Source organism: Equus caballus, chromosome 1, assembly GCF_041296265.1.
Source record: "Equus caballus isolate H_3958 breed thoroughbred chromosome 1, TB-T2T, whole genome shotgun sequence".
NCBI lineage: Eukaryota > Metazoa > Chordata > Mammalia > Perissodactyla > Equidae > Equus > Equus caballus.
In genome coordinates this window covers 37,509,701-37,534,704 of record NC_091684.1, presented here as the reverse complement: position 1 = coordinate 37,534,704, position 25,004 = coordinate 37,509,701, and the positions used below count along the sequence as shown (strand labels likewise).

Sequence of the window (25,004 nt, the reverse complement as noted above, 5' to 3'; positions counted from 1 at the left end):
AGTTGATTTGAAAGGATTTCCACAACATGGGGATGTTAAATTCAAGCGGAACGATGGTCATGAACACCTACCACAAATTGTAAAACAACGGACAAACAAATTAAGGTCACGTAATACATTCGTGCTGATATACGAAAATGCAGAATGTCTATTCAGGCTTCCAGCTGAGCTTCACAACAAAGCTCCTTACTGGCTGAGGGGTTTTGAGGGATTGAGTCAATACAGTGCTCAGGAGGTCTGCCACGAAGCTCCATCATGACCGTCTCCAGGCCAGAGGTACACAGCGATGCCTTATTTAATCAGCCTTCTCAGTGAATAACAGATTCCTCCTAAGTTACACTTCCAGAGAGCAGAAATTTTTCCTTTTCAATGGAAATCTTTCTAAAATGTACTATTTATTCTGCCTTCTCTTAATCATTGGACATTATGAATGTCCTTTATAGTAGTGCCAGGTAATACAATGCAGGGGACAGTTTTCACTTTTCCTGTCACTTCAAAATCTGTCTTCTATCACTTTGAATAATACCTTTCAATGACCCTTTATAAATTTACAACTTCCAATCGGACTGAAAAGCTAGATAATCAAGTTTGCTAAGACTTGCACATTAAATGCCAGTCAGTAAGACTCTGAATAAAGCCAAAAAAAGAAAAGGATGTGACTTTTGGATTGCTCCTGTGCTCTCAGAGGCCCTTCCTGACAGCTTCCAGGGGGCTGCCTTCCAGATGGGGAAGAGTGCTATTGCCACGAAGCCACTCCAGCACCCGCATGCAGGGTGCTGGTCCAAAGAGCAGAGGCTTGTCCCACAGACAAGACACACATGATGACTCAAAATCATCCAAAACACAGAGGTGCAAGTTGGCGACCACAACCTCTCAAAAGGCAACAGTTAAGAGTGTCTCTGACAATTTATATCAACAAAGAGAAGCAGCTGCATGAAGGACGTGGGAGCTGGCTGCCCCTGCACTAAGGAAGGGTGATTATTTTGGCTCAAATGGATTCACTTATTTGACTAATATTTATGGAGCACTTATACCTTGTAAGCCACTACATTAAAAACTGAAATATAATAGAGAACAAGATATAGTTCTTTCCTAAGATAATTCATGGTCTACGTGAGAGTTTCTTAAAGGTATTCCCAAAGTTTGTAGTTTTCGCCATATCCTAATGCCATCTGTACTATGACTTGATGTTTTACTTGACTATCTAGATTAATTCTATTTTTCCCCATACACAGATATACAGCTATGAAAATAAAAATGGGTTTCTCTGTTAATCACCTAAATCACCTGAAGTATCATTAAGCTCTGACACTTTCGAGACACCAACCTACTGGGATCACATCGCTGATCTATGCTACCATTAAAGTCCAAACACCAGAACCCTATGCAGAGCCAATCATATCACCAAGCTGACCCTCTAATTCAAAGAGATTTGCAGGCAAGGAGATGAAAACTTCCTACAGAGAGACACTTAAATTCCTACCATATATCAAATGGAGATGACCATGCCCAAAGATGGTGAGGAACATGTGCAACTTATTGATGAGCTGGTAACCAATAAGGATAAGGAGGACTGATGTGGAACCCTGCATAAGTGGCTGTAAGAAGATGGATAAAGGGAATAACATATTTAGAATGATATCAACAAGAGAAAGCCATACTTTCACAACCTGACCTCGGTGCTGACATTGTTTTGTTTCTAACAAGCTAGAGAAAATATTTCTGTCTGCAGTTATTTTGGTACCAGTCAATAAAATGATCTCCCAAAGTAAATAAAGCAATGACTAAAGAGCTCTTGGTGGCAGAGAGGAGATACCTAGGGAGACCATAAACTATTCACAGGTCCAGAATTCCCTCTCCTTAGACCTGAGAAGTTGTAGTAATGAGGAGGGAGGCATTAGCCAAGATCAGGCTTAGTTTGAATTATGTGCTAAAGGTCATATTAAGGACCAAAAACTGGTCCCTGAGGCCGGCCCCATGGCCAAGTGGTTAAATTCACATGCTCCACTTTGGTGGCCCAGGGTTTTGCTGGTTCAGATCCGGGGTGTGGACCTAGCACCGCTCATCAGGCCATGCTGAGGCGGCGTCCCACATAGCACAACCAGAAGGACTACAATTAGAGTATGTAACTATGTACTGGGGGGCTTTGGGGAGAAGAAGAAAAGAAGATTGGGGGTCAGCCCATGGCGCAGTGGTTAAGTTCGCACATTCCACTTCAGCGGCCTGGGGTTCGCCAGTTCGGATCCTGGGTGCGGACGTGGCACCGCTTGGCAAGCCATGCTGTGGCAGGTGTCCCACATACAAAGTAGAGGAAGATGGGCACAGATGTTAGCTCAGGGCCAGTCTTCCTCAACAAAAAGAGGAGGATTGGAGGCAGTTAGTTCAGGGCTAATCTTCCTCAAAAAAAAAAAAAGATTGGCAACAGGTGTTAGCCCAGGGCCACAAGACTGGTCCCTGCTGCAATCCCCCCTTTGGTGATAGGAAAAACCAAATTAAGCCTGTCAGATACCTAGCCATCCCGAGGCAGGCAAGGCATGCCTACAGGCAGACGAGATCCGAGTAGAAGCAATAACTTCAGACAACGGAGTCAGAGAGGACAAACTGGAGACAGAGGCCAAGTGAAGCGGTCTAATTTAACAGGGGAAATGTAAACCTTGCCAGAACTCAGGGAGGCCACTGATCATCCGGGGGAAGATGCTTCCTGGAAAAACCAGTTTATTTTGTGTGCTCCAAACTTTTAAATATAATGTGCTCCTAATCGTCTTGGCAGGTGTCATAGAGTACATCTATCCAGGCCTAAAAACCACAGTAATCTCAATACCATTCCCACTGAACACTGTGTCTTTACAGTTGCTAATGCAGGTCCTCCACCGGCAGACAATATTAAGAATGTTTAAACATAAATTTTTAGTTTTTCAATTGACTATGAGCTGGAATCCTGCTGTTTAGAATGCAGATGACAGATGCCTAGGAAGTTAAAGTAGCAACGTGAAAATAGCTTTTCCTTAGCAACAAAGTTATCCACAACCTTCCAGATACAGCAAATTCACGGTTATTAATTTTAGCAGCAATCTGGGGTAGATTAAAAAAAAAACATAGGGGAAATGGTTTGGATTTTATTTTTCTTTTTACCTCTCAAAGGACGGGATTTACCATTTTTCATATTTTCCCAAAGTGCTAGGGGAAGGAAGATTTTAAAATCACCCTTGTGCCTTTCCCACAGTTCAGAGTGTGCTTACGTGTGCTAATGTTGACACATCTGTGATATGTTTATAGAGTACAGAGAGATCTGTGAGTGCTCTGTTTGGCCTTAAGGTAACTTTTTCACAAAACAAAGAAGGGCCGACTGACAACATCCTGCACAATCCATAGATCCACCCCCTACTCTAGTTTCCTTGCATGGTGCTTGGGAGTGGGGCTGGAGGTGAGGATGTAAACCAGCCCCAAACCAAGCTCTAGTAGCAGAAGAGTGCATCATGTGGAGAATCAAGAGTAAGAAAACCATGAAATATCTGTGAAATGCCTAACTGCCATGGCAGCACCCCCACACCCAGGGTGTAGGAGTGCAGAGCACCTGGCTCTATCCATTAACTCGCTATATCACAACCTTCCAGGCCTCAGTTTCTCCTACCCTATGAGAGGTTTAGACCAGCTCTTCCAAGTAAGAATAAGCACTCACCAGAAATTGCTAATTGACTGATACTCCCTGGCTTCTGGGGTTAAAGAACTTGAATCATATCCCACTAAGAATACTACTTAAAAAAATGGTGATGGTCTTTTCCCTATCAGTAATCTCATAAACAGCCTCTATACTCAGATATGAGCAAGAAAGAACATTTAACAACTCTAAAGTGTTTTCACATTAAAAATGATCACAATTCCAAGAGAGAAGGCATGACAAGAGAGAACTGGACAGGAGAGATCAGGGGTCAAGACTAGGAAGGACAGACAAGACAAAAAAGGGTCAACGCTATTCAGAAAAGAGGACATCTTTCCCTCTTTCTTTAGATGACCCAAACTCCATTTAAAAACTATTTCTAGTCAAAGGCTCTGCGACTCCTTGTGCTTTAAAATAAGCCTAGGTAGGATTAGTTTAGATAAGACTTGAACTTGCTTCTGGGTGTTGCTTCCTCTCAAAGGGTCAAATCAAACATAGCTATAGCTACAGCTAGGAAGAAATCACGCCAGATCAAGGCGGGCCAGTGACAGCAAAATAAATGTCTGGGTTGTGGGAGTCCCAGACTCCCAGGAGCAGAGACAGTCTGGGAACAGGTCATCAGAACCCTCACTTCTTTTGCTATTGAGTCATCTCACATATTCCAGCCGGCCAGGAACAAAGTGTAGTATTCTCAGCACTTCTGTTAGAGTGGTTAGTGGCTCATACTAATCTTCACACAGGCTAAAAACATAAAGCCTTTGATAGTCTTTAGCTAAAATTCAGGCCCAACATGTTTCTAGCAAAGAGAGAAAAAAAGATGAAATACATGAAGTACTTGAAATGCTTGCCAAGAGAGGTGCAATGGATAACATCCCGTTAAATCAAAAATGCGTTATTCTAAAGAGTACGCTCTTCAAAGCAAATATTATGTTATAGCTTAGCTACCACAACGTTCCTTAAATAAAAGTATCAGAAAGCCCAAAATTAGCTAATGAAAAGTCAGTCTCTCTGGTATTTTGCATTAAGCTAAAACAGAGTCAAGGGAACATTATTTGTCAACGGTATATTAATTTCAAACTATTTTTCCTTCTTATACAGAGAATGGAATGTTAGAAAGATACCATAGATAATTTCAAGCAATCAAAAGACAAAGAACTATAAACACCAAAGGCAATATCTACCACACGTTTGATGCTCCACCACCATGGATATGTACCTGCTGCTTCCCTGCCCCACCTCAACCTCCTGTAGATAGAAACCATATGTTCAGCAATCCCACTTCTGGGTATTTAATCAAAAGAATTGAAATCAGCATCTTGAAGAGAGATTTGCACTATCATGTTCATTGCAGCATTATTCACAATAGCCAAGGTGTGGAAGCAACGTAAATGTCCACCAACAGACGAACGGATAAAGAAAATGTGGTCTAGACATTAAATGGAATATTACTCAGTCTTAAAAAAGAAAGAAATCCTGTCACATACAACAACACGAACCTTAAAGGTATTATGCTAAGTGAAATAAGCCAGTCACAGAAGGACAAATACTGCATGATTCTATTTATAAGAGGTATCTAAAGTAGTCAAACTCATAAAAAGCAGAAAGTAGAATGGTGGTTGCCAGGGACTGGGAGCAGGGGAAGCAGGGAGTTGCTGTTCAAAGAGCATAAAGTTTCAGTTATACAAGAAGAAATACTTCTAGAGATCTGCTGTACAACATTGCACTTATAGTTAATACTACTGTACTGTACACTTAAAAACTTATTAGGAGGGTAGTCTCACGTGTTTTTTCACCACAATAATAATAATAAAAAAAGAATATATGCGGTGAGTGGGACACACTTGGAAAAAAGGGACTGAGGAAGGGAAAAACAATCAACTGCTTATAAAACTTCTGAATTTGAGCATGAAAGAAGAAAAGAAGCTGAAAACACAGTATTTTCTCAACTGAGTTCCCTAAAACATTATTCCCAAGAGACGGTACATTTTAGAAGAGTTCTATGATCAAAAAAATTTGTGAAAAATTGCTTATTGTCTCCTTTTTGGAGCTTCACAATGAAGATAAGTATATAAAATATTCTAAGAAGTCCTAGATAAACCAGTCTATTTAACTTTCTTCAAGAAAGCATTTCTGAACTCATCTGACTCAGAAAAAGACTCAGTGTGTAAAACAGATACTAAACTTCCAAGGGTTCAAGTTTCATGGAGAACGATTTAGGAGACGGTGGTTTAGGGGAACTGATGTTAAGGACACATTTCTGAGCAGGGCAGACCTGCCTACCACGAGCTCCTTTTCCTGTTTCAAAAACTCAAATAACCCCCACCTTTACCCCTACCTTGCCTGAAATATTTAACCCCTTTCATCACGTGAAATTCCAATTCGACTGTCTAATAAGCATCTTCCAGAAGAGCTTAAATATTAGTCATTGATAGGTTCACGTAAATCAGTGCTATCACTGCCACTACACGTTGACAGAGCGCTTTCCAGTTTTCAAAAGCACTTTCATTAACACACATACAAACATCCTTCCTTCAAGCTATAGAAGAAGTGGTCCAGTCAAGACTAAAGCCCAGATTGGCTGATTCTAGCCTAATATCCTTTCTACTAGTAAAAAGGTCTCTATGGGCTGAGTTGGCAGACTATAACCAATGTTTACTGCATGACACATTTCAAGTTATACACATTTGACTTACAGACTTTTAGGAGACAACATGACCAAGTTGAGCTAAACAGTAGTTGTGGGGGGAGCCCCTCAGATTTTTGTAAAGAAATTGTTCACATCAACCAAATCATATGTTTTTGTTAGACCAAGGGAGATCCGACTGATTCTACTCTTGCGAATCTTCTCAGGACCGCGATGAGTAGACAAAAGGGTAGAAAAATGGCCATGTAAAAAGATTACCCATTTTCTAATGATCTCATTTTTCACACTACAAAAATCTTTCATATGTAAGTGACCTAGACTTGAGTTATAAAGAAAACTAGATTTAGCAGAGCTTTCACATCTTAAGTGTTCACTTGGCATCACTTCTAAAAATACCATTAAAACAGACAGAATGAGTACAGGTGCCCTCTTTTGCCCTTATTGTACTTAAATACTTTAAACTGTTCCAGTTTTCACAGAAACACTGTTCAAAGGAATATAAGAAGAATTTAATCCTAACCTTCTACTCAATTTCAGGTTCAAAATTTTTTCATTATCAGAGAAAAGATACTGGTAAAAACACCCCTTTCTAAACTAAAGAGAAAAAAACCTTCAATCCTTTAAATGGGAAAATGTATACAGGTGTTTACGTCAGTAAAAGGAACTTAGGAGTCTCCATGTGTGTGTCTTGACTAATATCCAACCAGCACGTTGGCAGATCGGCACCCATGTTAATTTCTTTTTTCTTATTGTCAATTTCAACTATTTTATTATCCTTATATTAAAGATTCTTAGTAGAACTGAGTAGGCACTTTGAAAGGAAAAAAAAAAAGAGTCACTAATTAGCCTTGGACATATGGTTAGGCAACAGCACAATTTAAATAGGCCAGGCTCAGCAATAATACAAATCAACATCTGTACAGCTTAATAACTTTTCAAAGCACTTCTTCATCTACCATTGTTTATCTGTGTAATAAACCATAAAATAGTTAGGCTGGTGTTTTTACTAGTATAGGACAATAAAATCAGTAAAATCAAGCCTCTAAAAGGTAAAGTATAGACTCAGATCTCCCAATTCCCAAGCCAGGACACTTTTTCACTAAGACCATGGTTCTCTGGGTGGTAAGGATAGGAGTGGGTGGGGGATATACGCCCCCGACCCTTAGATACATAAATGCCCCACCCTATTAGTGTTCTAGGAAGCCTCTGCAATCCATGAGAGTATATCACATGCCTCATGTATGCCAAGGCAGAAGAAATGCTGAGAACAGCTGTGCTGGATATCATACAACCTGGATATTGTCAACACAGGGACAAATTACCAATAGGCAAATAACTGGTGAACATTAGCCATAATGCATAATATAAGCCTTAAGGGATTTTTTTCCAAGATGTTAATTTTTCCTTTGAAGTAAAAACTGAGGCACGAATTGCATTTGTATCATTTATAATAATGTTCCATAACAAGGATCATTATGACACTAAAAATTCCTAACATTTCCACTAAATGTTATAATCCAATGGAGCTGTATTGGCTCACACTGACTTGAAAAAGGTTTTACATGAAGACAACATCAAAGTGAAAATCAAAAGCCAAACAATTGCCAAAAAAAGCAAAAATATTTCAAACTCACTTTGCTAATGTTCAAAATGATCTACAGACATACTAGAAAATCCTACTAACAAACTCTAGCTGTGCCCTGCTCTGTGCAGCATATGTTCACCTGAAAACTTATGTGAAATACTGAAATATGTATAAAACTAAATAAAGAACCTATAATCTAATTCAGGGGTTCCTAACCTAGGTCTGTGGAATAAGCGGGTTTGAAAAAACATCAGACTCTTGGATGAGCAGCAAGTTTTAGGAAGGGAGTCCCTGAGCAGAGGCAACTCAGTCCTTAGAGTCAACAGGTATCTTGAATCTCCAAACCATTCCTAGATTCTCCTCTGTTACGAAATAAAGGAGCTTGGATGAGGTCATGCATAAGTCCAGCTTTAATGTACTACAAGTGTCAAAGAACACTTTTTGATATTCTACATAGCAAAATCTAAATTTCTTTATTGAGAAATTTATTTCTTAGTTCTTAACTAAGTAGAAAAGGAAAGTAATGCAAAGTGCCCTCTGGTGGATAGTTGGATAACGCCAAAGGTTGGATTTAATGGCTTCCCAACTGGGCCACCTCTCAAAAAATCAGTATTCTCTCAATAAGTCACTCACTCATTAGTTCATTCAAAAATAAATAATTAACGTGTTTCCACTATGTGTCAAATATTGAGTACACAGTAGCTAACACGAAAGACACACAGTCATTGCCCTCATCAATTGTATAGTCTAGCAGGGTAGATAGACATTAAACAAAGCATTATTTCATTACAGAGGTATTTAATGCCACAGAGGAATGGCAGATGGTATTGTCACAATGATCTATGGGGGAGATGTAAGCTCCAGTGAAGAAAAGATTCCTAAAAATATCCCAATTAAACTAAGACCTGAAGGAAAAGTGGCTATTAGGCAGGCAGAGGAAACAGCATCTATAATAATCCTGAAAAAGAGAGAAAAAGGCCAGTTGTGACTGGCTCAAGAGGAAAGGAGAGCTAAAGCAGAAGTATGTAGTACATGAGGGGTCATGTAGGCAATGTTAATTAAGGACTTTAACCTTTATCCTAAGGGCAGTAGAACAGAATGAAAAGGTTTACAGGAGGGGAGGACATGATTCAAATTATGATTTTAAGCGATTACTCTGGTTTTTATGTAAAGAATGAATTGGGGAGACCAATGGGGAAGCTACTCTGATGTCCAGGTGAGAGATGAGAATGACTCACTCCAGTATCCTTGACAGCCTTCCATGGTTGCTTCCAGTTCTTGCTCTCCCATGGATCATCCTAATTTATTCTACACATTCACTTCGTGCCACCCATGTACCAAGCACTCGCACTCAGACCTCTGAGCACAGGTGGCAGAGCCAAGATCACGGCAGCTCTGTAAGGAACTACCAGTAGACGCTCTTGTCCACCTCTGCTAGTCCTCCCATTACTAGACAGACCATGGCAAAAAGTCTGTTGAAGTGTAGATTTACCAGCCCACTCCAAAAAGTCACATATTCTTGGGGGGTCCTAATTACAGTTAACGCAAGGGTCAGGAGTTTGTCCCAACAGCCTGGGCTGCCTTGTTCCTGTGACTTCGAAGAGCACAGGTTAATTAAGTAAGATCCTCTCCCTATAATGAGCTGAGCAAAATTATACAGGATAAATGCAGTGTTCCCCATGCTCCTCACTGGGGTTATTGTTCAATTATCCTTTTACTGCAAACTAAAAGGCTGTACATTAAAATACCTCTTTCCATGTTCTAAAATTGACTGTGGTGATGATTGCACAACTATTTAAATATATTAAAAACTACTGAATTGTATACTTTAAACTGGTGATTTGTATGGTATGTGAATGATATCTCAATAGAGCTGTTACCAAAACAAAAAGCAAAAACAAAAACACTACCTCTTCCTTAAAGATGAGTGAAATGACAGCAGAGATGAAAGTGCCAAAGTTACAGGATCGACTGTTCCTATAAATGTTGTATATTGACATATTTTACATTCATAGGCAAGCCAAAAAGACACTAAGATGGTGAGAAGAAATCAAACCTATAAAGGTTGTATGTTCCCCATAAACCACTCCATCTAAAAGCTTAGCCAAAGAGCAGTAATAACAATAATAACAATAATAATAAACACATAACATATAAACTCTCAAAAGACATGCCTTTTTTTTTAAAAAGTTGGATACAAAAGAGATAAAGGAAATACACCAGTCAAATTCTTCTTCCTGTACCTCCCACAGCTCACCCAGGAAAGGGGCAACCTGAGAGCACACCCCTCAAGCAGTCCTAGAACTTCCATGGTTCCAGGCATTGCTGCTCTGCAAGTGGCCCTCTCCCACTCTGCATATGGGGCAAAAAAGTGAAAGGGGTAAAGACTGCAAGCAGGAAGCAAGTGGCCCTTAAAATGCCATTTATAGTTTTTTAAAAAATCCACTGATTCCACTAAGCCTGCATTTATAATGATGGAGACAGCAAAGGAGGCTCCTTTGACCAGAAAGGTAATGAAGGTTGATGCTATTTAAAACAGTCAAGATCTCTGTTTAAAGGCAACTCTAGGCTAACATGAGAAGGAAAGAGAAAATGACTGTAGATCTTGGAATTTGCAAGAGCAAGGAAAGGACTGTGGGCATAGGTAGACATCTACCCCCTGACTTTTAGGACAACAATTTTCAAAATCTTGGCTATGAGACTGCTGTATTGCTAAAAACCTGGAGGAGATATTCAGGAAAGAAGAGTGTGCATAATGACAGAAATCCTCTGTAGATAAGAACAGAGTCTCTGAGAAAGAAAAAGGGCATTACTTAAGGAAATACTAATGTGCTTATATATAATGGGCACTCTCTGGAAACCTCAAATTTAAGCTTTAGGAGAAAGATAAATAAAACTAGGAATGAACCTTAAAAAGCATGTATGAAGACTGTAGTTACAAAGGCTCGAAATGGCATTGTTGGCTATGTTCAAAGCCAGAAGACAACAAGAAGAGGACAGAGTAACCGTTTGGGGGAAGGGAGTCTGTTCACATAAGAACAGAAGAACAAGGAAAAAGGAGCCCAACTCAAGATGGAAGTTGGCTTCCATCGTTCATAATAAAGAAAATGGTCTCCATATTGGTCAGGGCAAACAAAGAGCATGAAGATCGGGAAAGTAGGGGCTTTGCCACTTTCAAGGATTTCCAATTCTCCCGCTTAGATGACTCTCATCCCAGGGCACTGAGGGAACTGAGAAGTGCCTTTTTGACACCTTGTGGATGGAGGTGGCATTTTTGTGACCACAATAATAATCCCGCTATACATGTGTATACTGTGTTACACTGTATATACTGCTTTCTTGTTCAATATCTCTTCTGGGCTTCTCAACAATCTTGTGGGGTACATAAGGCTATTACTACTACCCTCATTATACACTGAAGCTCAGAATTTAAGTGACCTGCCCAAAGTTACATAGCTCACGGGGAACAGGACCAGATCTAGACCCAGCCATCTGACTCTGGCCCTGTGTACCTTTTCACTACATCCTCAGCAGAGCAAGCGATAAAATTCAAGCTATGTAATATTAACGACTTCAGTATCAAGGGCATACTGTAGCAAGATGAATACTGTTAACCAGCAAGTGCTAGCTAAATATCTATCCAACTGCCATAAGGATCTAGCTGTTCAATCCTCAAATCCCATTTAATCTTCAGACCGTCTCCAGGACGGAGCTACACATGAGGACCCAAGGCTCCTGGCACTAAGTAACTTGCTTGGGGTCACCAGTGGCTGGGGCAGCAAAGGTTTAAAAGTACTGGAATCTGTTCTAGCTCCAAACTCCATACTCTTTCCACTACGACTGGCTACTACTCTCAATGCTTATCAAGAATGACTCTAAGATATGGAAGGTATGGTTAAGCCAAATATAGCAGGCAGAAAACAGTCAATGGCTTTCCTCAGTCCTGAGAAGTTGATGTTCCAAATACATTTTCATAGCATGGCCTACGATCATACTAACAAAAGAAAAACAAATTCTCTCTTTTTTTCGTGTGTTGTCTTTGTGAGGAAGATTGGCCCTGAGCTAACATTTGTTGCCAATCTTCCTCTTTTTGCTTGAGGAAGATTGTTGCTGAGCTAACATCTGTGCCAATCTTCCTCTACTTTGTATGTGGGACGCCACCACAGCATGGCTTGACAAGTGGTGCGAGGTCCATGCCCAGGATCCGAACCTGCAAATCCTGGGCCACCAAAGCAGAGTGTGCAAACTTAACCACTATGCCACCAGCTGGCCCCAAATTCTCTCTTTTTTACCTAGTTCTAAGTCTTATGGGAAGAAATACTTAGGGCCTGACCTAGCAGAGGCGGGTGTAGGGATAGGCAACAAAACAAATAGCATCTAAATGTAAAATGATTCTTTAAGGGGCTCTGAGATCATCATAACCCCTGGGGCAAGTGTACTTGCCTCTATTTAGGAATAGGCCAGGAGGTTGTTAGGGTGGGGGCAAAGGGAAGACAAGCATGGGGAAACGGAACCTTCTTTTATCATCTTTAGGACCTACCTCCTGTACAGTCACTAGTTGTGGCTTCAGAGGGGACAAAGAAAGCTACCTCCATACAGATGAGAACCTAAGGCTATTCAGGTTAAGTTTATTGCTTGGGGTCACCAGTGATGGTGCAATAGCAGTCTAAATGTAATGGAATTTGGTGTTGCAGACTCACAAATGTATGGGCACAAGCAAGTCCACTAACACCAGCAATAGCAGTTAAGAGAACCCTCCAAGTAGAACCATTTGTCAATTCAACAAAGGTTTATTGAGCATCTACTACTGTATCTATACATCAAGCAATGGGTAAGCACTGGGAATGAAGCAGAGAATGAGACAGATACCATGTCTATCCTTGTGGAGCTTATAGTCTGTAGGGGGATTATTGTTACAAAAGGAGAAGCTCAGGATGCTGTGGGTGCTTGAAAACTAGGAATGGGGTTGAATCTTTATCATCCCTCTGATCTCCATTAATTCAAAGAGTATTTGAAAACTCTGAAAAAGAATTATTTTAATTAATAAACAAACCACCACTACTTACTTTTAAGGAGCCCAGTGATGTAGCAAATAGATTAAGTACCGACTTTTATAATTTGATCAGATACATATCTTAATGAAAATATAATCTCGCTGAATATAAAAAATTCATCACCAATTGAAACTTTCACCTCCTAAGAAACTTAAGTCTGCTGCACAAAATTAGTCAAAGTCAACCGAACAGAGTATAGGTGAAACTTCATAATAGAACATATTTATTACTCTACTTATTGCAGTCCAGTGTATGCCGCCCCAGGAACATCCTTTGCTGGAAGCATTAATAGTCACTGTACAATTACACAGGGAGACGCTCAAGACTCAATGCTATTCTCCTACTTGTGCTTTTAATCTATTAATATAGGTCTCAGTTTAGTTCCTATCACCTTCTGTTCCCTCAAGCTTCCAAATAGTGGCAAAGCTGACATTTAAACGTATGTCTGTCTACAAAACCTACTGAGCACACCAACTCCCTACAACTGTACCTTGTGTCCCCTTCTTTAGATCAGAGGTAGCAAATTTGAACACCTCTAGTTGCCAGGCAGGTAACACCAATGAGTGAAGAGGCAGGTAACGTATAGGCATATATGGTATGAGCAGTAGAACTACAGGGAGTGGGAGAGAGGACCAGAGGGGACAGTGGATACTTGGCTCTAATGATTGCTACCGTGTGTGATCTTGCAATTTTAAGAGAAACCAGAACTTCAAAACTTTGTGTATACTGCTGAACATTAACATCAAATGTTAGTCCAAGTTTGTTTGTTTCAAGAGCACCCCATGGGTCAAACAGGTCACCCGCTCTCAACTTCATTAAGTCACATTCTCAACCTTCGTCACTTTTTCAACCTTGCACTTGTTGGCATCATCTTTTGAACAGCACTGGTTTGGTATGCTAAATTCTGCAGGGTTATTTTCATAAGTGTAACATCACCCTGGGGATGGGTGAGGCAGAAAGGTTCATTAACGCCTTAAATACCAAGGGAGCTTTGCTTTTCAGGCAACCTAGATGGACTCATGGACTAATGCTATGTAAGGTAGAGCTGCTCACTTATGATCACAAGGTGCTTTTCTCCCACAGAACAAACTTCATTTCTTTCCCAAAGCTATTATCCCCTGGGTAGTTGCTTACCCGTTTGTCAATGTCATTGTGTTGGAGCTGCACAAAGCGAGCACTGATAGCTGCAATGTAACTCTGCTGATTGGAGAACGCCACGCGGCCAGCACCTTTCGGGTACTTCAGCTCTGGGTCCGTATCAATGCCAGCATAGCAGACACCACCATACAAACGGTCCATGATCATTGCCAGTTCAACTGCAAGAAAATAAACACGATTTTGTATAAACGTTTAGAAGGTACTCTTGCCCAGAAGGAAGAACTATTTAAGGATCATGCAGTGTAATCAAGAAAAGGAAAATCCACATTAAGTATCATGAAGAGTATCCACACCAGTCTTACAACTCAAGTAGGGGAGCTCCTCACAGGATATTTAAAAATAAAATTTTTTAAAAAATACAAATTTATACACACACGAATTTACATAATCAAAACTTCAGCAACAGTATAAAAGGAAAGATCTATCAATAATCCTCCTGTTCTAATTTCTAACTGCTTGGTCCACTGGAGTGGGCCCCGGGTAGGCAAAGCATCTCACAATACCTAACAAGTTAATAAGAAACAGCCCTATTTACTGACCTCTAAGACTGAAAGCAATTATGAAAGTCACACTGTTATATTAAGACTAAGCTATAGAAAAAATTAACTCTTCATTTTAACTAGAGGCAATAAGTCGACAGTCTTAAAGAAAATCTCTACAATTAAAAACAATAAAGATTTTTAGAGTATATTCTATCCCAACTGAGAAATCTCCACACTAATCTCTCACACTGAGTTCTAAATACTACTACTAGTATGACAATAGCAGCAATGAACATTTATTGAGCATTTACAACGTGCCAGGAAATACTAAGCTGCTACATAGGCAGTAAAAACATACCCATCCTGCACCCTGCTATAAATCCAGAGATCTAGTCTGCACTCCTTGCCACATTTCTTCTAAATATTCCTTTATAGTGGTATATTTAAAAACACGTACAGAAGGCATTGGAAATTGGACCATTCCGAAAGTCTAATATTCTAAAATTATCCTCACCATAAAGGTACCATGGAGAGACATGTAGCAGTTACTTACCTGGATCCAAACTGCCTGAAGGTAATTGTTTACTCGATACTGGATGGCATCTCCTCCAGGTATGACCATTCCTTTCTGGTCACTTACATGGTTTAAGTCCAAAAGACTTAGCCCTACCTCTAGGGAACAACCCAAGAACCTGCTTCCCTCAAACACCTACATACGGTATATGGAAAGGAAAAGACAAGGAAGATAAATGATGACCTGGGCCACAGTCAGTGCCAAAGACCATCACAGAGTAGAGCTCCACAGGAATCAGTATCTGGGGAGAAGAGAAGCAGCACAACCTGGGGGGAAGAGGAAGAACTTTGCAGCAGATACAAGGGCTGAAGGGTTGAACTGTAATAAGAACTCCACTAGATTTCTACAAAGAGAATGAAAGCCAAGTATTATTGGTTCCTGTAATATGAAGCTGGTGAGACAATAAGAAAAGCTATGTCACCATGGCAGAAAGGCTGTCTTTCTACTTAATGATTTCTCTCCATACTAGACTGCTTAATATTGTTTTCTAAGTGCCTATTCTTAATAGGAAGAATGACCTGCAACCAACAGGTAATTTTTAGAAAGTAAGAAAATAAGCCAGAAATAACTAAGTCCCAAAATAAGTACTATTAAAGATAGAACAGCAGGGGCCAGCCCGGTGGCACAGTGGTTAAGTGCACACATTGCACTTTGGCCGCCCAGAGTTCACCGGTCCTGATCCAGGGTGCAGACATGGCACGGCTTGGCAAGCCATTGCTGTGGTAGGCATCCCCCATATAAGTAGAGGAAGATGGGCATGGATGTTAGCTCAGGGCCAGTCTTCCTCAGCAAAAAGAGGAGGATTGGCAGCAGACGTTAGCTCAGGGCTGAGCTTCCTCAAAAAAAAAAAAAAAAAAAAGATAGAACAGCAGAAAGCCATCCCAATGATCCCATTATGATCAGAATTACTGAGTCATATCAGCCAAGGGAACATTGCTGATTAGAGCCCAACTGGACCATGACTGCAGTCTTGGGGCAGGATCCAGGCATCACATTCATCCGAACAATGCAATAAGAATCGTGCACGTACCCTGAATATCAGAGTTCAGTGGGTCCTTATACTTCATCCCAACAACCTCTGATGACTTGAGGACCTCCTCATGTGGCTAATGTTATTCCAGTAACAGAGACCAAGAAGCTGAAGGTAGCATTAATTAACTGCAGTCATTAATGAATTTCCCTTATTGGTCAAATGGGCTTCGTAAAATAAGTAACCACATGGCCTAGAAATTAAACACTAATTTTCCAAAGACCTGGCTTCCTCTGGAATAGAATAGGAGAGTAAACACTCCCTCAGCCTGGTGAACGGCCAGGAGAAGAATGCTGTGCTGGCAAGGCACTGAATGGCACTTGTTTGCCTTCCTTAGGAAGGACGCAAGAAAGTGATTTAGAAAGAAGGTATACCAGCTGTAAGCTTGAAGCTCCAGCTGAGGAAGACAGTTACTGTAACCACAGGTTCTTCTATAGCAGAGTGATCTCCAAAGGAATCCTAAGGATCTTCAGATGCTAAAGAAGGCGTCTTCCAAAAGCACAACATTCCATTACTCCGTGAATCTAGCTGCTGGAAAATCATCTTCATGTGCCAAAGATTAGGTCATGACTGATGTTGCTGGCAGTCAAGTACTTTTGATAGGAAGCAGAAACTCTCACTCACTTATGCTTTATGAAAACTAATTACAAATAAATCATTTCCACTTATAAGCTTATATACAGTCATTTTCTTGGCCACCAAAAAGTCTGCAGACATTTGAGTCAATAAAGTCTCACTCAAGTAAAAGGCAATTTGCTGAGAAGCTAGAAGAAACCAAGGCGACTAAAGAGTTTTTTGGGGGGAAGAGTATGAAGGTTTCCCATCTCTCTTTCTATTCGAATCTATACTTTAACTACAGAAGGTCTAATACTGTGATCATCCTTGAAGAAAAGTAAATAATGGTCCAACAACTGCTGTTTGCATTTGGTCCTTTACTCAATCAGCACGTCTTCACTAAAAGTGTACTTCCTGCAGGCTAAACATGCTGGGCTCAAACACCAGAGGGATGTCATTTCAGTACTAAACAGAGTTCCTACTTACTGAGAAAAGTGACTACCTGGTAAAAGTAGCATTAAAGAAAGGTCTAACTTAATTCATCCACTACGTAGGTGACTAACAGAAACACAGAGCAAGACTTCAAGTCCTATAAATTTCCAATCTGAAAAAATTTTTTGATATAGAAGATACAAATTCACCTACAGATGTTAGAATGTACAACTACTTTTAGAGGCTAGGTTTTAAAGGATTTAGAGTGACATTCATTAGTTAATATAGGGAAGTTCCATATAAATTCCCTTCTTCTGATGGGGGGAAGCTGAGCCAAGAAGAGGGCTACCATTTTCACTTCTTAGGAGGAGAGAAAAAAGAAGAAAGATCGCAAGGATCTGAAGAAGTCAACTAAAACCTTCACGGGTTTATGTATACCTTGTGATTTCAACCCTGCTCATGAAATGTGAGCCCTTGATCAAGGATGTGTCTTATCCGGAAAATGTAGTCAAAACACGTACTGAGCTAATGACAGTGAATCCTCATTCTAAACCGTCCTCTGTAGAGGGCAGGAACAGTGTAGCTCCCACATTCTTAACATTTAACCTAAGGAAGATAAGACTACCAGAGCAAGACATACAGGTGGAGCCTGGAATTCAGACAGATGGAGGTGACAGCAGGCATAGACAGAGTCTATGAAGAAGTCAAGAGTCTCCAAACTACTTTTTATTTTTTCCTTCCTATGCAGACAGTGTTCACAGGGTCTGTCTGGTCACCACAGGGGTGGAAAATTAGCAGGTCTGGTAGCTTTATCCAAGGGCATTCTGTATTTTAGATAAGACATTCTGTGCTCCTAAGACAACTCAAGACATCTCATGAACAACAGTTTCAGGGTAACAGAAACATTACTATGAGTCTAACCCAAATACTGGCTCTTGTGATGAGCTTCACTGTGCCATAGACTAGAGAAGGAAACAAGAATTTGCAGTTGTGTGCAGCACATACCAAGAATTCTTTTGGGTTGTGGTGACTATGCCTCTGAAGTTGACTCTGAACCCCAATTATGGTTTGTTAGATTTGCTCCTGATTCTTCAGAGATCTGAAAGGGACTTTAGCTCACCAGAGAGGAAATTATGATGACTCCCTCATCCTGCCCCACCTCAGGGTCCTGTTCCTATCATTTAATTAGATGTTAAAGCCAGCCATAAGGCAATGTCTAAGTCTGAGATACTATGAAAATCAAATAGGGCAGAGCAGGAATGAGGATTCCCAAGGGAAATATCAACACATTCATCTTTCCAGATCCTAAACTGTGAAAGTAAAAGCCACATTTCTTCTCTTTGGAAATAAGACCAAAGCAGAAAGGAAAGAGGCACAGGCACCTCAGGATGATGAAGAGGTCTGGACTTCTGAAAGAAAGTAAGATTCAACTTGAAGGTGGACTTTCCAGATTTACCACGGTTGTTGAATTGGTTCACAAGGGCAGTTCATACATCTTCAGCGGAAGAAATGTGTTCATAAGCTTCTACTCTGCATCAGATGTTGGGAGATTAAGAATGTTTTCAAATAAATGGTATGAACAATCAGCTAAGTCAGAGAGATGGAATGTTTAACTTGATTAAATTGGACTGGTACCACGTTGACTGTTACTGCTGTTACTGAGACAACATCTCAGATCTCAGCTTGACAAAGCGGCTTCCTGCTGTGCAAAGAGCCCCAATAGGGAAGTCTGGAGATCTGAGTTTGAATCTTGGCTTTTTTACTTATCGTGGTTTTGGCCAATCACCCCCTTTGAACTCTGCTTCCTTATCTCTAAAATGGAAAGTCTACCACTTACAACCTCACAGGATTATCATGAGGATTAAACATACATGAAAGGCTCTGAGCATACTGCTGAGCACAGAGTGGTACTCAAATGTTTAGTTTTGTCCAGGGGTTGTTTTTCCCTCTACTCATAAATCTTTGCTTAACATTAACTTGTCCTCGTTTCTGTTCCAGAAGTACCAATTCATCCCAAGTCTTTCTTTGGTTTTATGCTAATGCTACTCATCTGCCACTGATAAGGCAAAGTTTGACATCAACCGTGGGCAACAGTTTGCTTTTTTGGGGGAGGGAGAACACAAATACATACTAACATTAGAAAATTCTTAACCCTAAGGGTAAAGCAGTTAATCAAGTCAGTATGCCAAATCTGGAGTTCATCTGGAACAACTCCTGCTGAACTTGGGACTTGGTGGAAAAAAAGGCTTCTACTGCTGAAAAACTTGATATAAAATGATTTCTGCCTGCTACCACTTCACAGAACAGAAAGAGGATATGGTTACAATACTCCTATTTTCTCAATCACAAATGAGGATTCCTAACACATATGAACTACCAGAATGTTTATACAGAAGGTCTGAAATAAACGCACTTAGACAAATTTAGGATGTATGTTCTCTAGATGGATGCTATTTATCACTGAGTATTTACCTCAAAGGTTTTTTTTTCCTCCACAGAAAAGCCATCCTTACAACAGTCAGAAGGGAAAAAAGGGCAAAGAAAGAAATTTCAGGATCCATCACAGAAAATTAGTAGGGGAGAAAAAGACAGGAAAAAGTTATCAAAGGAATAGTTAGGAGAGACAGGAGACCCAAAGATGATGAGTAAATAGTAGGCTCCAGAAACTCAGATGAGCAATCTCTCAAGATTGATCTGTTCTGCAGGACCTGGTCAGATAGACTGTCAGAAGGAAGTCATGAAGTAGAAGAACTCACATGCCTCTAATTAGAGAGGGTCAAGCCTGATCAACGTTGGAAGTGGATCAGTCCCAAAGCTTGATCCCTGAAGCAGTCCTTAAATCAGATGTCTCAGCCGGGAAGCTGGAGACAGGGAATACTCAATGTTTATAAACTGGAGGAGAGAACAGGGAGCAGAAGCTTCATTCTCCATTTTTTCCTGGTGGCCTCCTCATAACCCCCAAGCCTGGCACTTATTTCCTCTCAGAGCAAAGAGATGCATTCTGGAGAGGTCCTAATGCTATAAGGATAGGCAACAGGGCTACTTCCGTACTGAGATTCAAGAGGACACGTTGACTACATTACTTGAAATGAAGAGTGGCAACATGATGTTGCACTTCCAGGTGGTAGCAGGTGGAGAATCAGACAGACTACCCCTTTCCCTGTACTGATTCTCTGAAGAATATGTAAACTTTAGCCACATGGTGGCATGGTGAGTCTACCTATAGTCTTTCCTAGCATGTGGGTGGGAAGAGCTGGGACTGGAAGAAAAACAAGACCTGGGAAAAATTAGGAGACTTCAGGCAAACTGTCCTTGCCTTGCCACCGTCATTGACTGCAGTGATAGAAGAAGGGAGGGACAAGAGATAGTAGAAATGTGTATTATTTGACCTAGAGAAACCAAGAATCAGGCAATCTAACTTTGGGTAAATTCATCTAGATTTCCCACTGATTATTTTTCCATTTTCAGATTAATTTTTCCAGGCCTGTGATTTTTTTCCAACCTGAATTATAAAAAGGAAGGCTGGTCAAATGACCAGAAGGAGCAAGCTAAGCTCATCAGGACAATACCACTTAAAACACTTCTCTTTAAAAGTGTTTGTATATTTCCATTTGGTGGGATAAGACTATACTTAGAATAACTTATCAGTGATAATGGTCCCTGTCTTACAATGGGGAAATATCAAACATAAAAAGTCTCACAAGATCCAAAGGAATAACTCTTGAGTGATAACATTTTAGTCACTGTTAACATGTCAAAGAACCATTTTTGGCTCAGGATAAGGTGAAAATCAATCTGGATACCCAGAATCTCACCTGTTGAGTACCATCACCCATATCTAGCTCAGGATCACTCTGTACATAGCGTCTGAAATAGTTTTAAGAATTTCCACAATTCCATAACTACAGCACCCCCTGGAAATAATAAAAAATGCCCTGAAGTATTTAAAAACCAAATTTGAGAATCATTATGTCAAAGAATATAGTTTAGCATCCAATTAATTCTGAGTTAGCATTCTAATACATTTCTTATTTTCTTCTGTTCTGAAATCTTTGACTTTCTGTAGATGATGATCTGTTTAACACAACAGGGGGATGTTCTTTCAGTTTAGCACGATGCGGACTTGCTCAGTGCCAGTAACATAGTGGATGCTCAATAAATGTTTATTGTTCAAGTGAACCACGCTATATTCAATTTAAGATTGTATAGGAAAGTCAAAATGAATTCCTTTAAAAATAGTCTTCTATTCCAGGGTAGACATCAGTCCACAAATCTCTGTGTGTTCCAAAGAAACTCAATTCTACACAACTGGATAAAAGCTGCAGACATTAACTCTTTTTTCGTCTAGATTACATGGCCTCCAATATGAAAGTCTTGCATAGATAGTAAAATTCTAAGATGCTATATAGATTGTTTAGCCATCTAGAAACTAGCTACACTTATGAGAGGTGTTGGCATAGGGGAACATTTCCATTAGACCAAGTGACTGTAGCTTACTATCCACATAATGGCAAAAACAAAACAATTTTAAAACAAACAATTTTAGCTTAACTTTCAAAAAAAAAAAAAGAACTTTGAGACTTATAAAAGGTATACTATCTGGGAAGGGAACATAAAATCCCATTTCTGACTACGTAACTAAATATAATTCTTGTCTAATCCTAGAATTTGCAGCATCTTATAGACATAGAATGTTAAAGAAAAAAACATAATTTAGCGTCTTGGGTTTTCTGTCCTGCAGTGTCAGTGTGATCATAGACCAAGTGTGAAAAATGGATCTTCATAGGATTTATAGAGGGAAAATGATACACTGGCCTTTACTTATCCTTTAAATCACTTAAATGGGAAGAATAAAGAGAGAAAAATAAAAAGGGAATTTAGTTTGTAAACTATTGTGTCTGTGACTTAAAAACAGACATAAGAGGTTTAACACCAGTTCTGTTATAACTGTGGGGCTTTTTCTTTCAGAATTTTTTTTTTCAGATTCCCATCTAGGAAAAAGGAGAAGGGCTAGAATATTAAAACTAATTTGTGCATGTAGTTACTTGCAAAAAAGAATAGCTAGAATACTCACAATGAATGCTCATTTTTGTAGAATATATATGCAGTTAAAAGAATATCAAAGGAGGTTTTCTCCCTCTCCGCTCATTAATATAACACCAGTTAGAAAAAGTCAGGAATATTCCACAATGCCCCCATTACAGTTTTTTTTTTAAAGCACAAGCAGTTTAGAAACAAAGGGCTGCATTTGCCCTCATCTCATAATGCTGTTCACGTTTGAGTTAGCCCTTCCTAGACTTTATTCTCTGACAGCAGATAAAGGGGAGGCATCTCTGTGCTTGGCTTGCTTTCTTTCGGCACAGTTTTCCATTAGAATGAGAATAAGACCCAAAGATATTTGACTTTCCGAAATACTGTAAAATTACAAACTCCACAGTCATAATTAATAATGTTTTAAAGTCTTTCAAAATGGAATTATGAATATATCTTTACATAGGTCTAAAGTTGTCTTTTAGGAGTAGATCGGAGAGTTGAAATTTGAATAAATATGTTAGAAATGTTGACAAACATTCCGAATTAAAAGGTCATAAAAGTCATAAAGCCAAATAGCTATAGGTAAATTTTATAATACTGTTTTTACAATTTGATTTTAATGATCTCTGCTTTTTCTTTTATTTTTAGGTAGAACTAAGTCTTCTTGCTTACAAATAACACAGAGATAACATTGCACTTTCACAACTACAGTGGCAACAATACCCTCATTTTTTCATCTTGCTTCTAAAAAATAAACTCAATTATTTTAAGCACTTAAAAAATTTAGTTCTTACAAATAATTTTATCATATTCCACTGGCAATAACACTGATCCACAACTGATTAGATTTGTGTTTGGATTTAAATATTGAGGTCATCAGCTCAGCATCACTTCAAACACGCCAGTCAATTATGATTCTGCCCAATCCTAGCAGGTACAATTATTTCCTTATTGGAAAGAAACTTGAAAAAAAAACAGGGAAACTTTTAAAAAGTCATCATAAAAATGCTCAAATACATAACTTATTCTTCAAAGTGCATAAGAAAAAATAGGAATCTGCTTCACTTGGGAAGAGTTCAGTTGGATTCCCAGGGACACAATTTCCAGCAGTGGTTTGGATGGTCACTGAGTCGGCACACAGCTGCACTGGACAGATTTCTGATTGGGTGACTTCTTTTTCTGTCATACATAACAATGCTAACAGGCATAAGAACGCACACTGCCAAATGTATCACTATTATTTTTAAAATATGTGGTTGAATAAGCACTAAATAGAATTCATCCTTTTGAAATAACAGTTTAATGAAATTCACTCTTGCACCATAAGAAAATAGAGCATTTGGGGAGAAAACATTTAATCTTGAAAGAGTCAGCTCAGTGAAACTGACATGACAGCCTTCCTTTTGGAGATTATGTATAGCTGACCAGAAACCTAGAAAATATTGAAGACTAAATACATTGGGGATTTTGTTGTTGTTGGTTTTGTTGTTGTGGTGTTACTATTTCCACTCACCAGCTCGAAGGGGTCGTGGAACTCCCCCAACAAAGATAGTTTTTCTGGGGTCCAAAGGCTGAGAACCATCCATTACAAAGTCACTGTCACTTAGGTTCCATGGTCGAATTTGCACCTGAAAAAAAGTCGTTTACTTGGTCCTTACTTCATTTCCATCAACCCCAAATGAGAATAAGGTGACTAAAGACAAACCCACTGATTTGTGCATTTTACAACATATACAACCCAAAGAAAATCCAGTTACAGTTAACGTAATCTGCATTAAGTGCCTTTCAACAGAACTCTTGGGGAACCTACTCACAGGTACTGTACTCAACACACTAGACATATACCATAAAACCTTCAGAAACCGTCTGTGGTTTAAAAAAAGGCAGTCTTTTAGAGACAGTTTCTGAGTTTTGAATCAGATCCATTTTAACACATGATAGAGTGTTTATAACCTGTCACAGAGCAGCCCTTAGCTTTTTAGGAGCTCACCTAAAGGGAGGGAAGAGGAACATTAGGAATATTTTCTAAAAATTATCTATATGTGTGGCTTTTAAATTCTTATCATCCCCCTAAAATTAAAACATTTATCTTTCAGTAATATGATTTAACATAGATTAACATTCATCAAGTTAGCACAGAATTACCAGCAATATCAAATACTGAAGCACACAGTTATCTACTTTTGATTTATCTGATTTTCCTCAGGTCTGGTTAAATAAAGGCAAGCCTAGAAATTGAAGTAAATTTTATAAGAGTAGAAAAAGAAATCTTTATGACATATTTCTTTCTGTTTAGTAATATCTCTTCACTGGGACTCTGACTTCCTGCCCATAATTTGTACTGTTTCATCATATAACAAAAAATAAGGTATTTCAACAGAATCTTAACCTTAAAACATATTCCTTTCAAACCATAACTGAATTATCAAAGAATTGTTTAAAACAAAACAAACCAAAACCACAAAAAACTCTCTCATACTGAAAGGCAAGTTTCAACACTGCCTGAAAACCAACCAGCCACTCAGGTACCACGTGCTCTGGGAAGTGGGCTAGGAGTAGAATCAGATAAACCTGTGTCAGTCGTTAAGAAACATGCCTCTCCTTTCCCCTCACTGATTAGTATAGGAAACAAAACAGCTGAGTTGTCATTTCCTTAGTATCAACAAAATTCTTCATTTTCCCCATTGCTCAACCGGCAATACTTAACGCAAGGAAACACATAAATAAGATAATTTCTTATGTGGCTTGGCTTATATCCGGGAGGACTCTCATTTGAAAGGTAGTAAATCTGTCAATTA

General features: G+C 39.4%; 1 protein-coding gene across 24 annotated transcripts in view; it reads right to left on the bottom strand.

Moving 5' to 3' along the window:
• The window catches only part of CPEB3 (cytoplasmic polyadenylation element binding protein 3), a 222,458-nt gene that overhangs the window by 52,760 nt on the left and 144,694 nt on the right, over positions 1 to 25,004 (bottom strand). For 20 of the 24 annotated variants that reach the window (XM_023642591.2, XM_023642617.2, XM_023642624.2 and 17 more), the window contains 2 exons: positions 23,720 to 23,834; positions 14,076 to 14,257 (listed from right to left, as the gene is read on the bottom strand). In XM_023642591.2, coding sequence (XP_023498359.1) covers positions 14,076 to 14,257; positions 23,720 to 23,834 — 297 coding nt within the window. Of the gene's footprint in view, positions 1 to 12,657; positions 12,908 to 14,075; positions 14,258 to 23,719; positions 23,835 to 25,004 lie in introns of those variants that run through there. The other 4 variants (XM_070262134.1, XM_023642638.2, XM_070262116.1 and 1 more) reach the window with 1 other exon arrangement.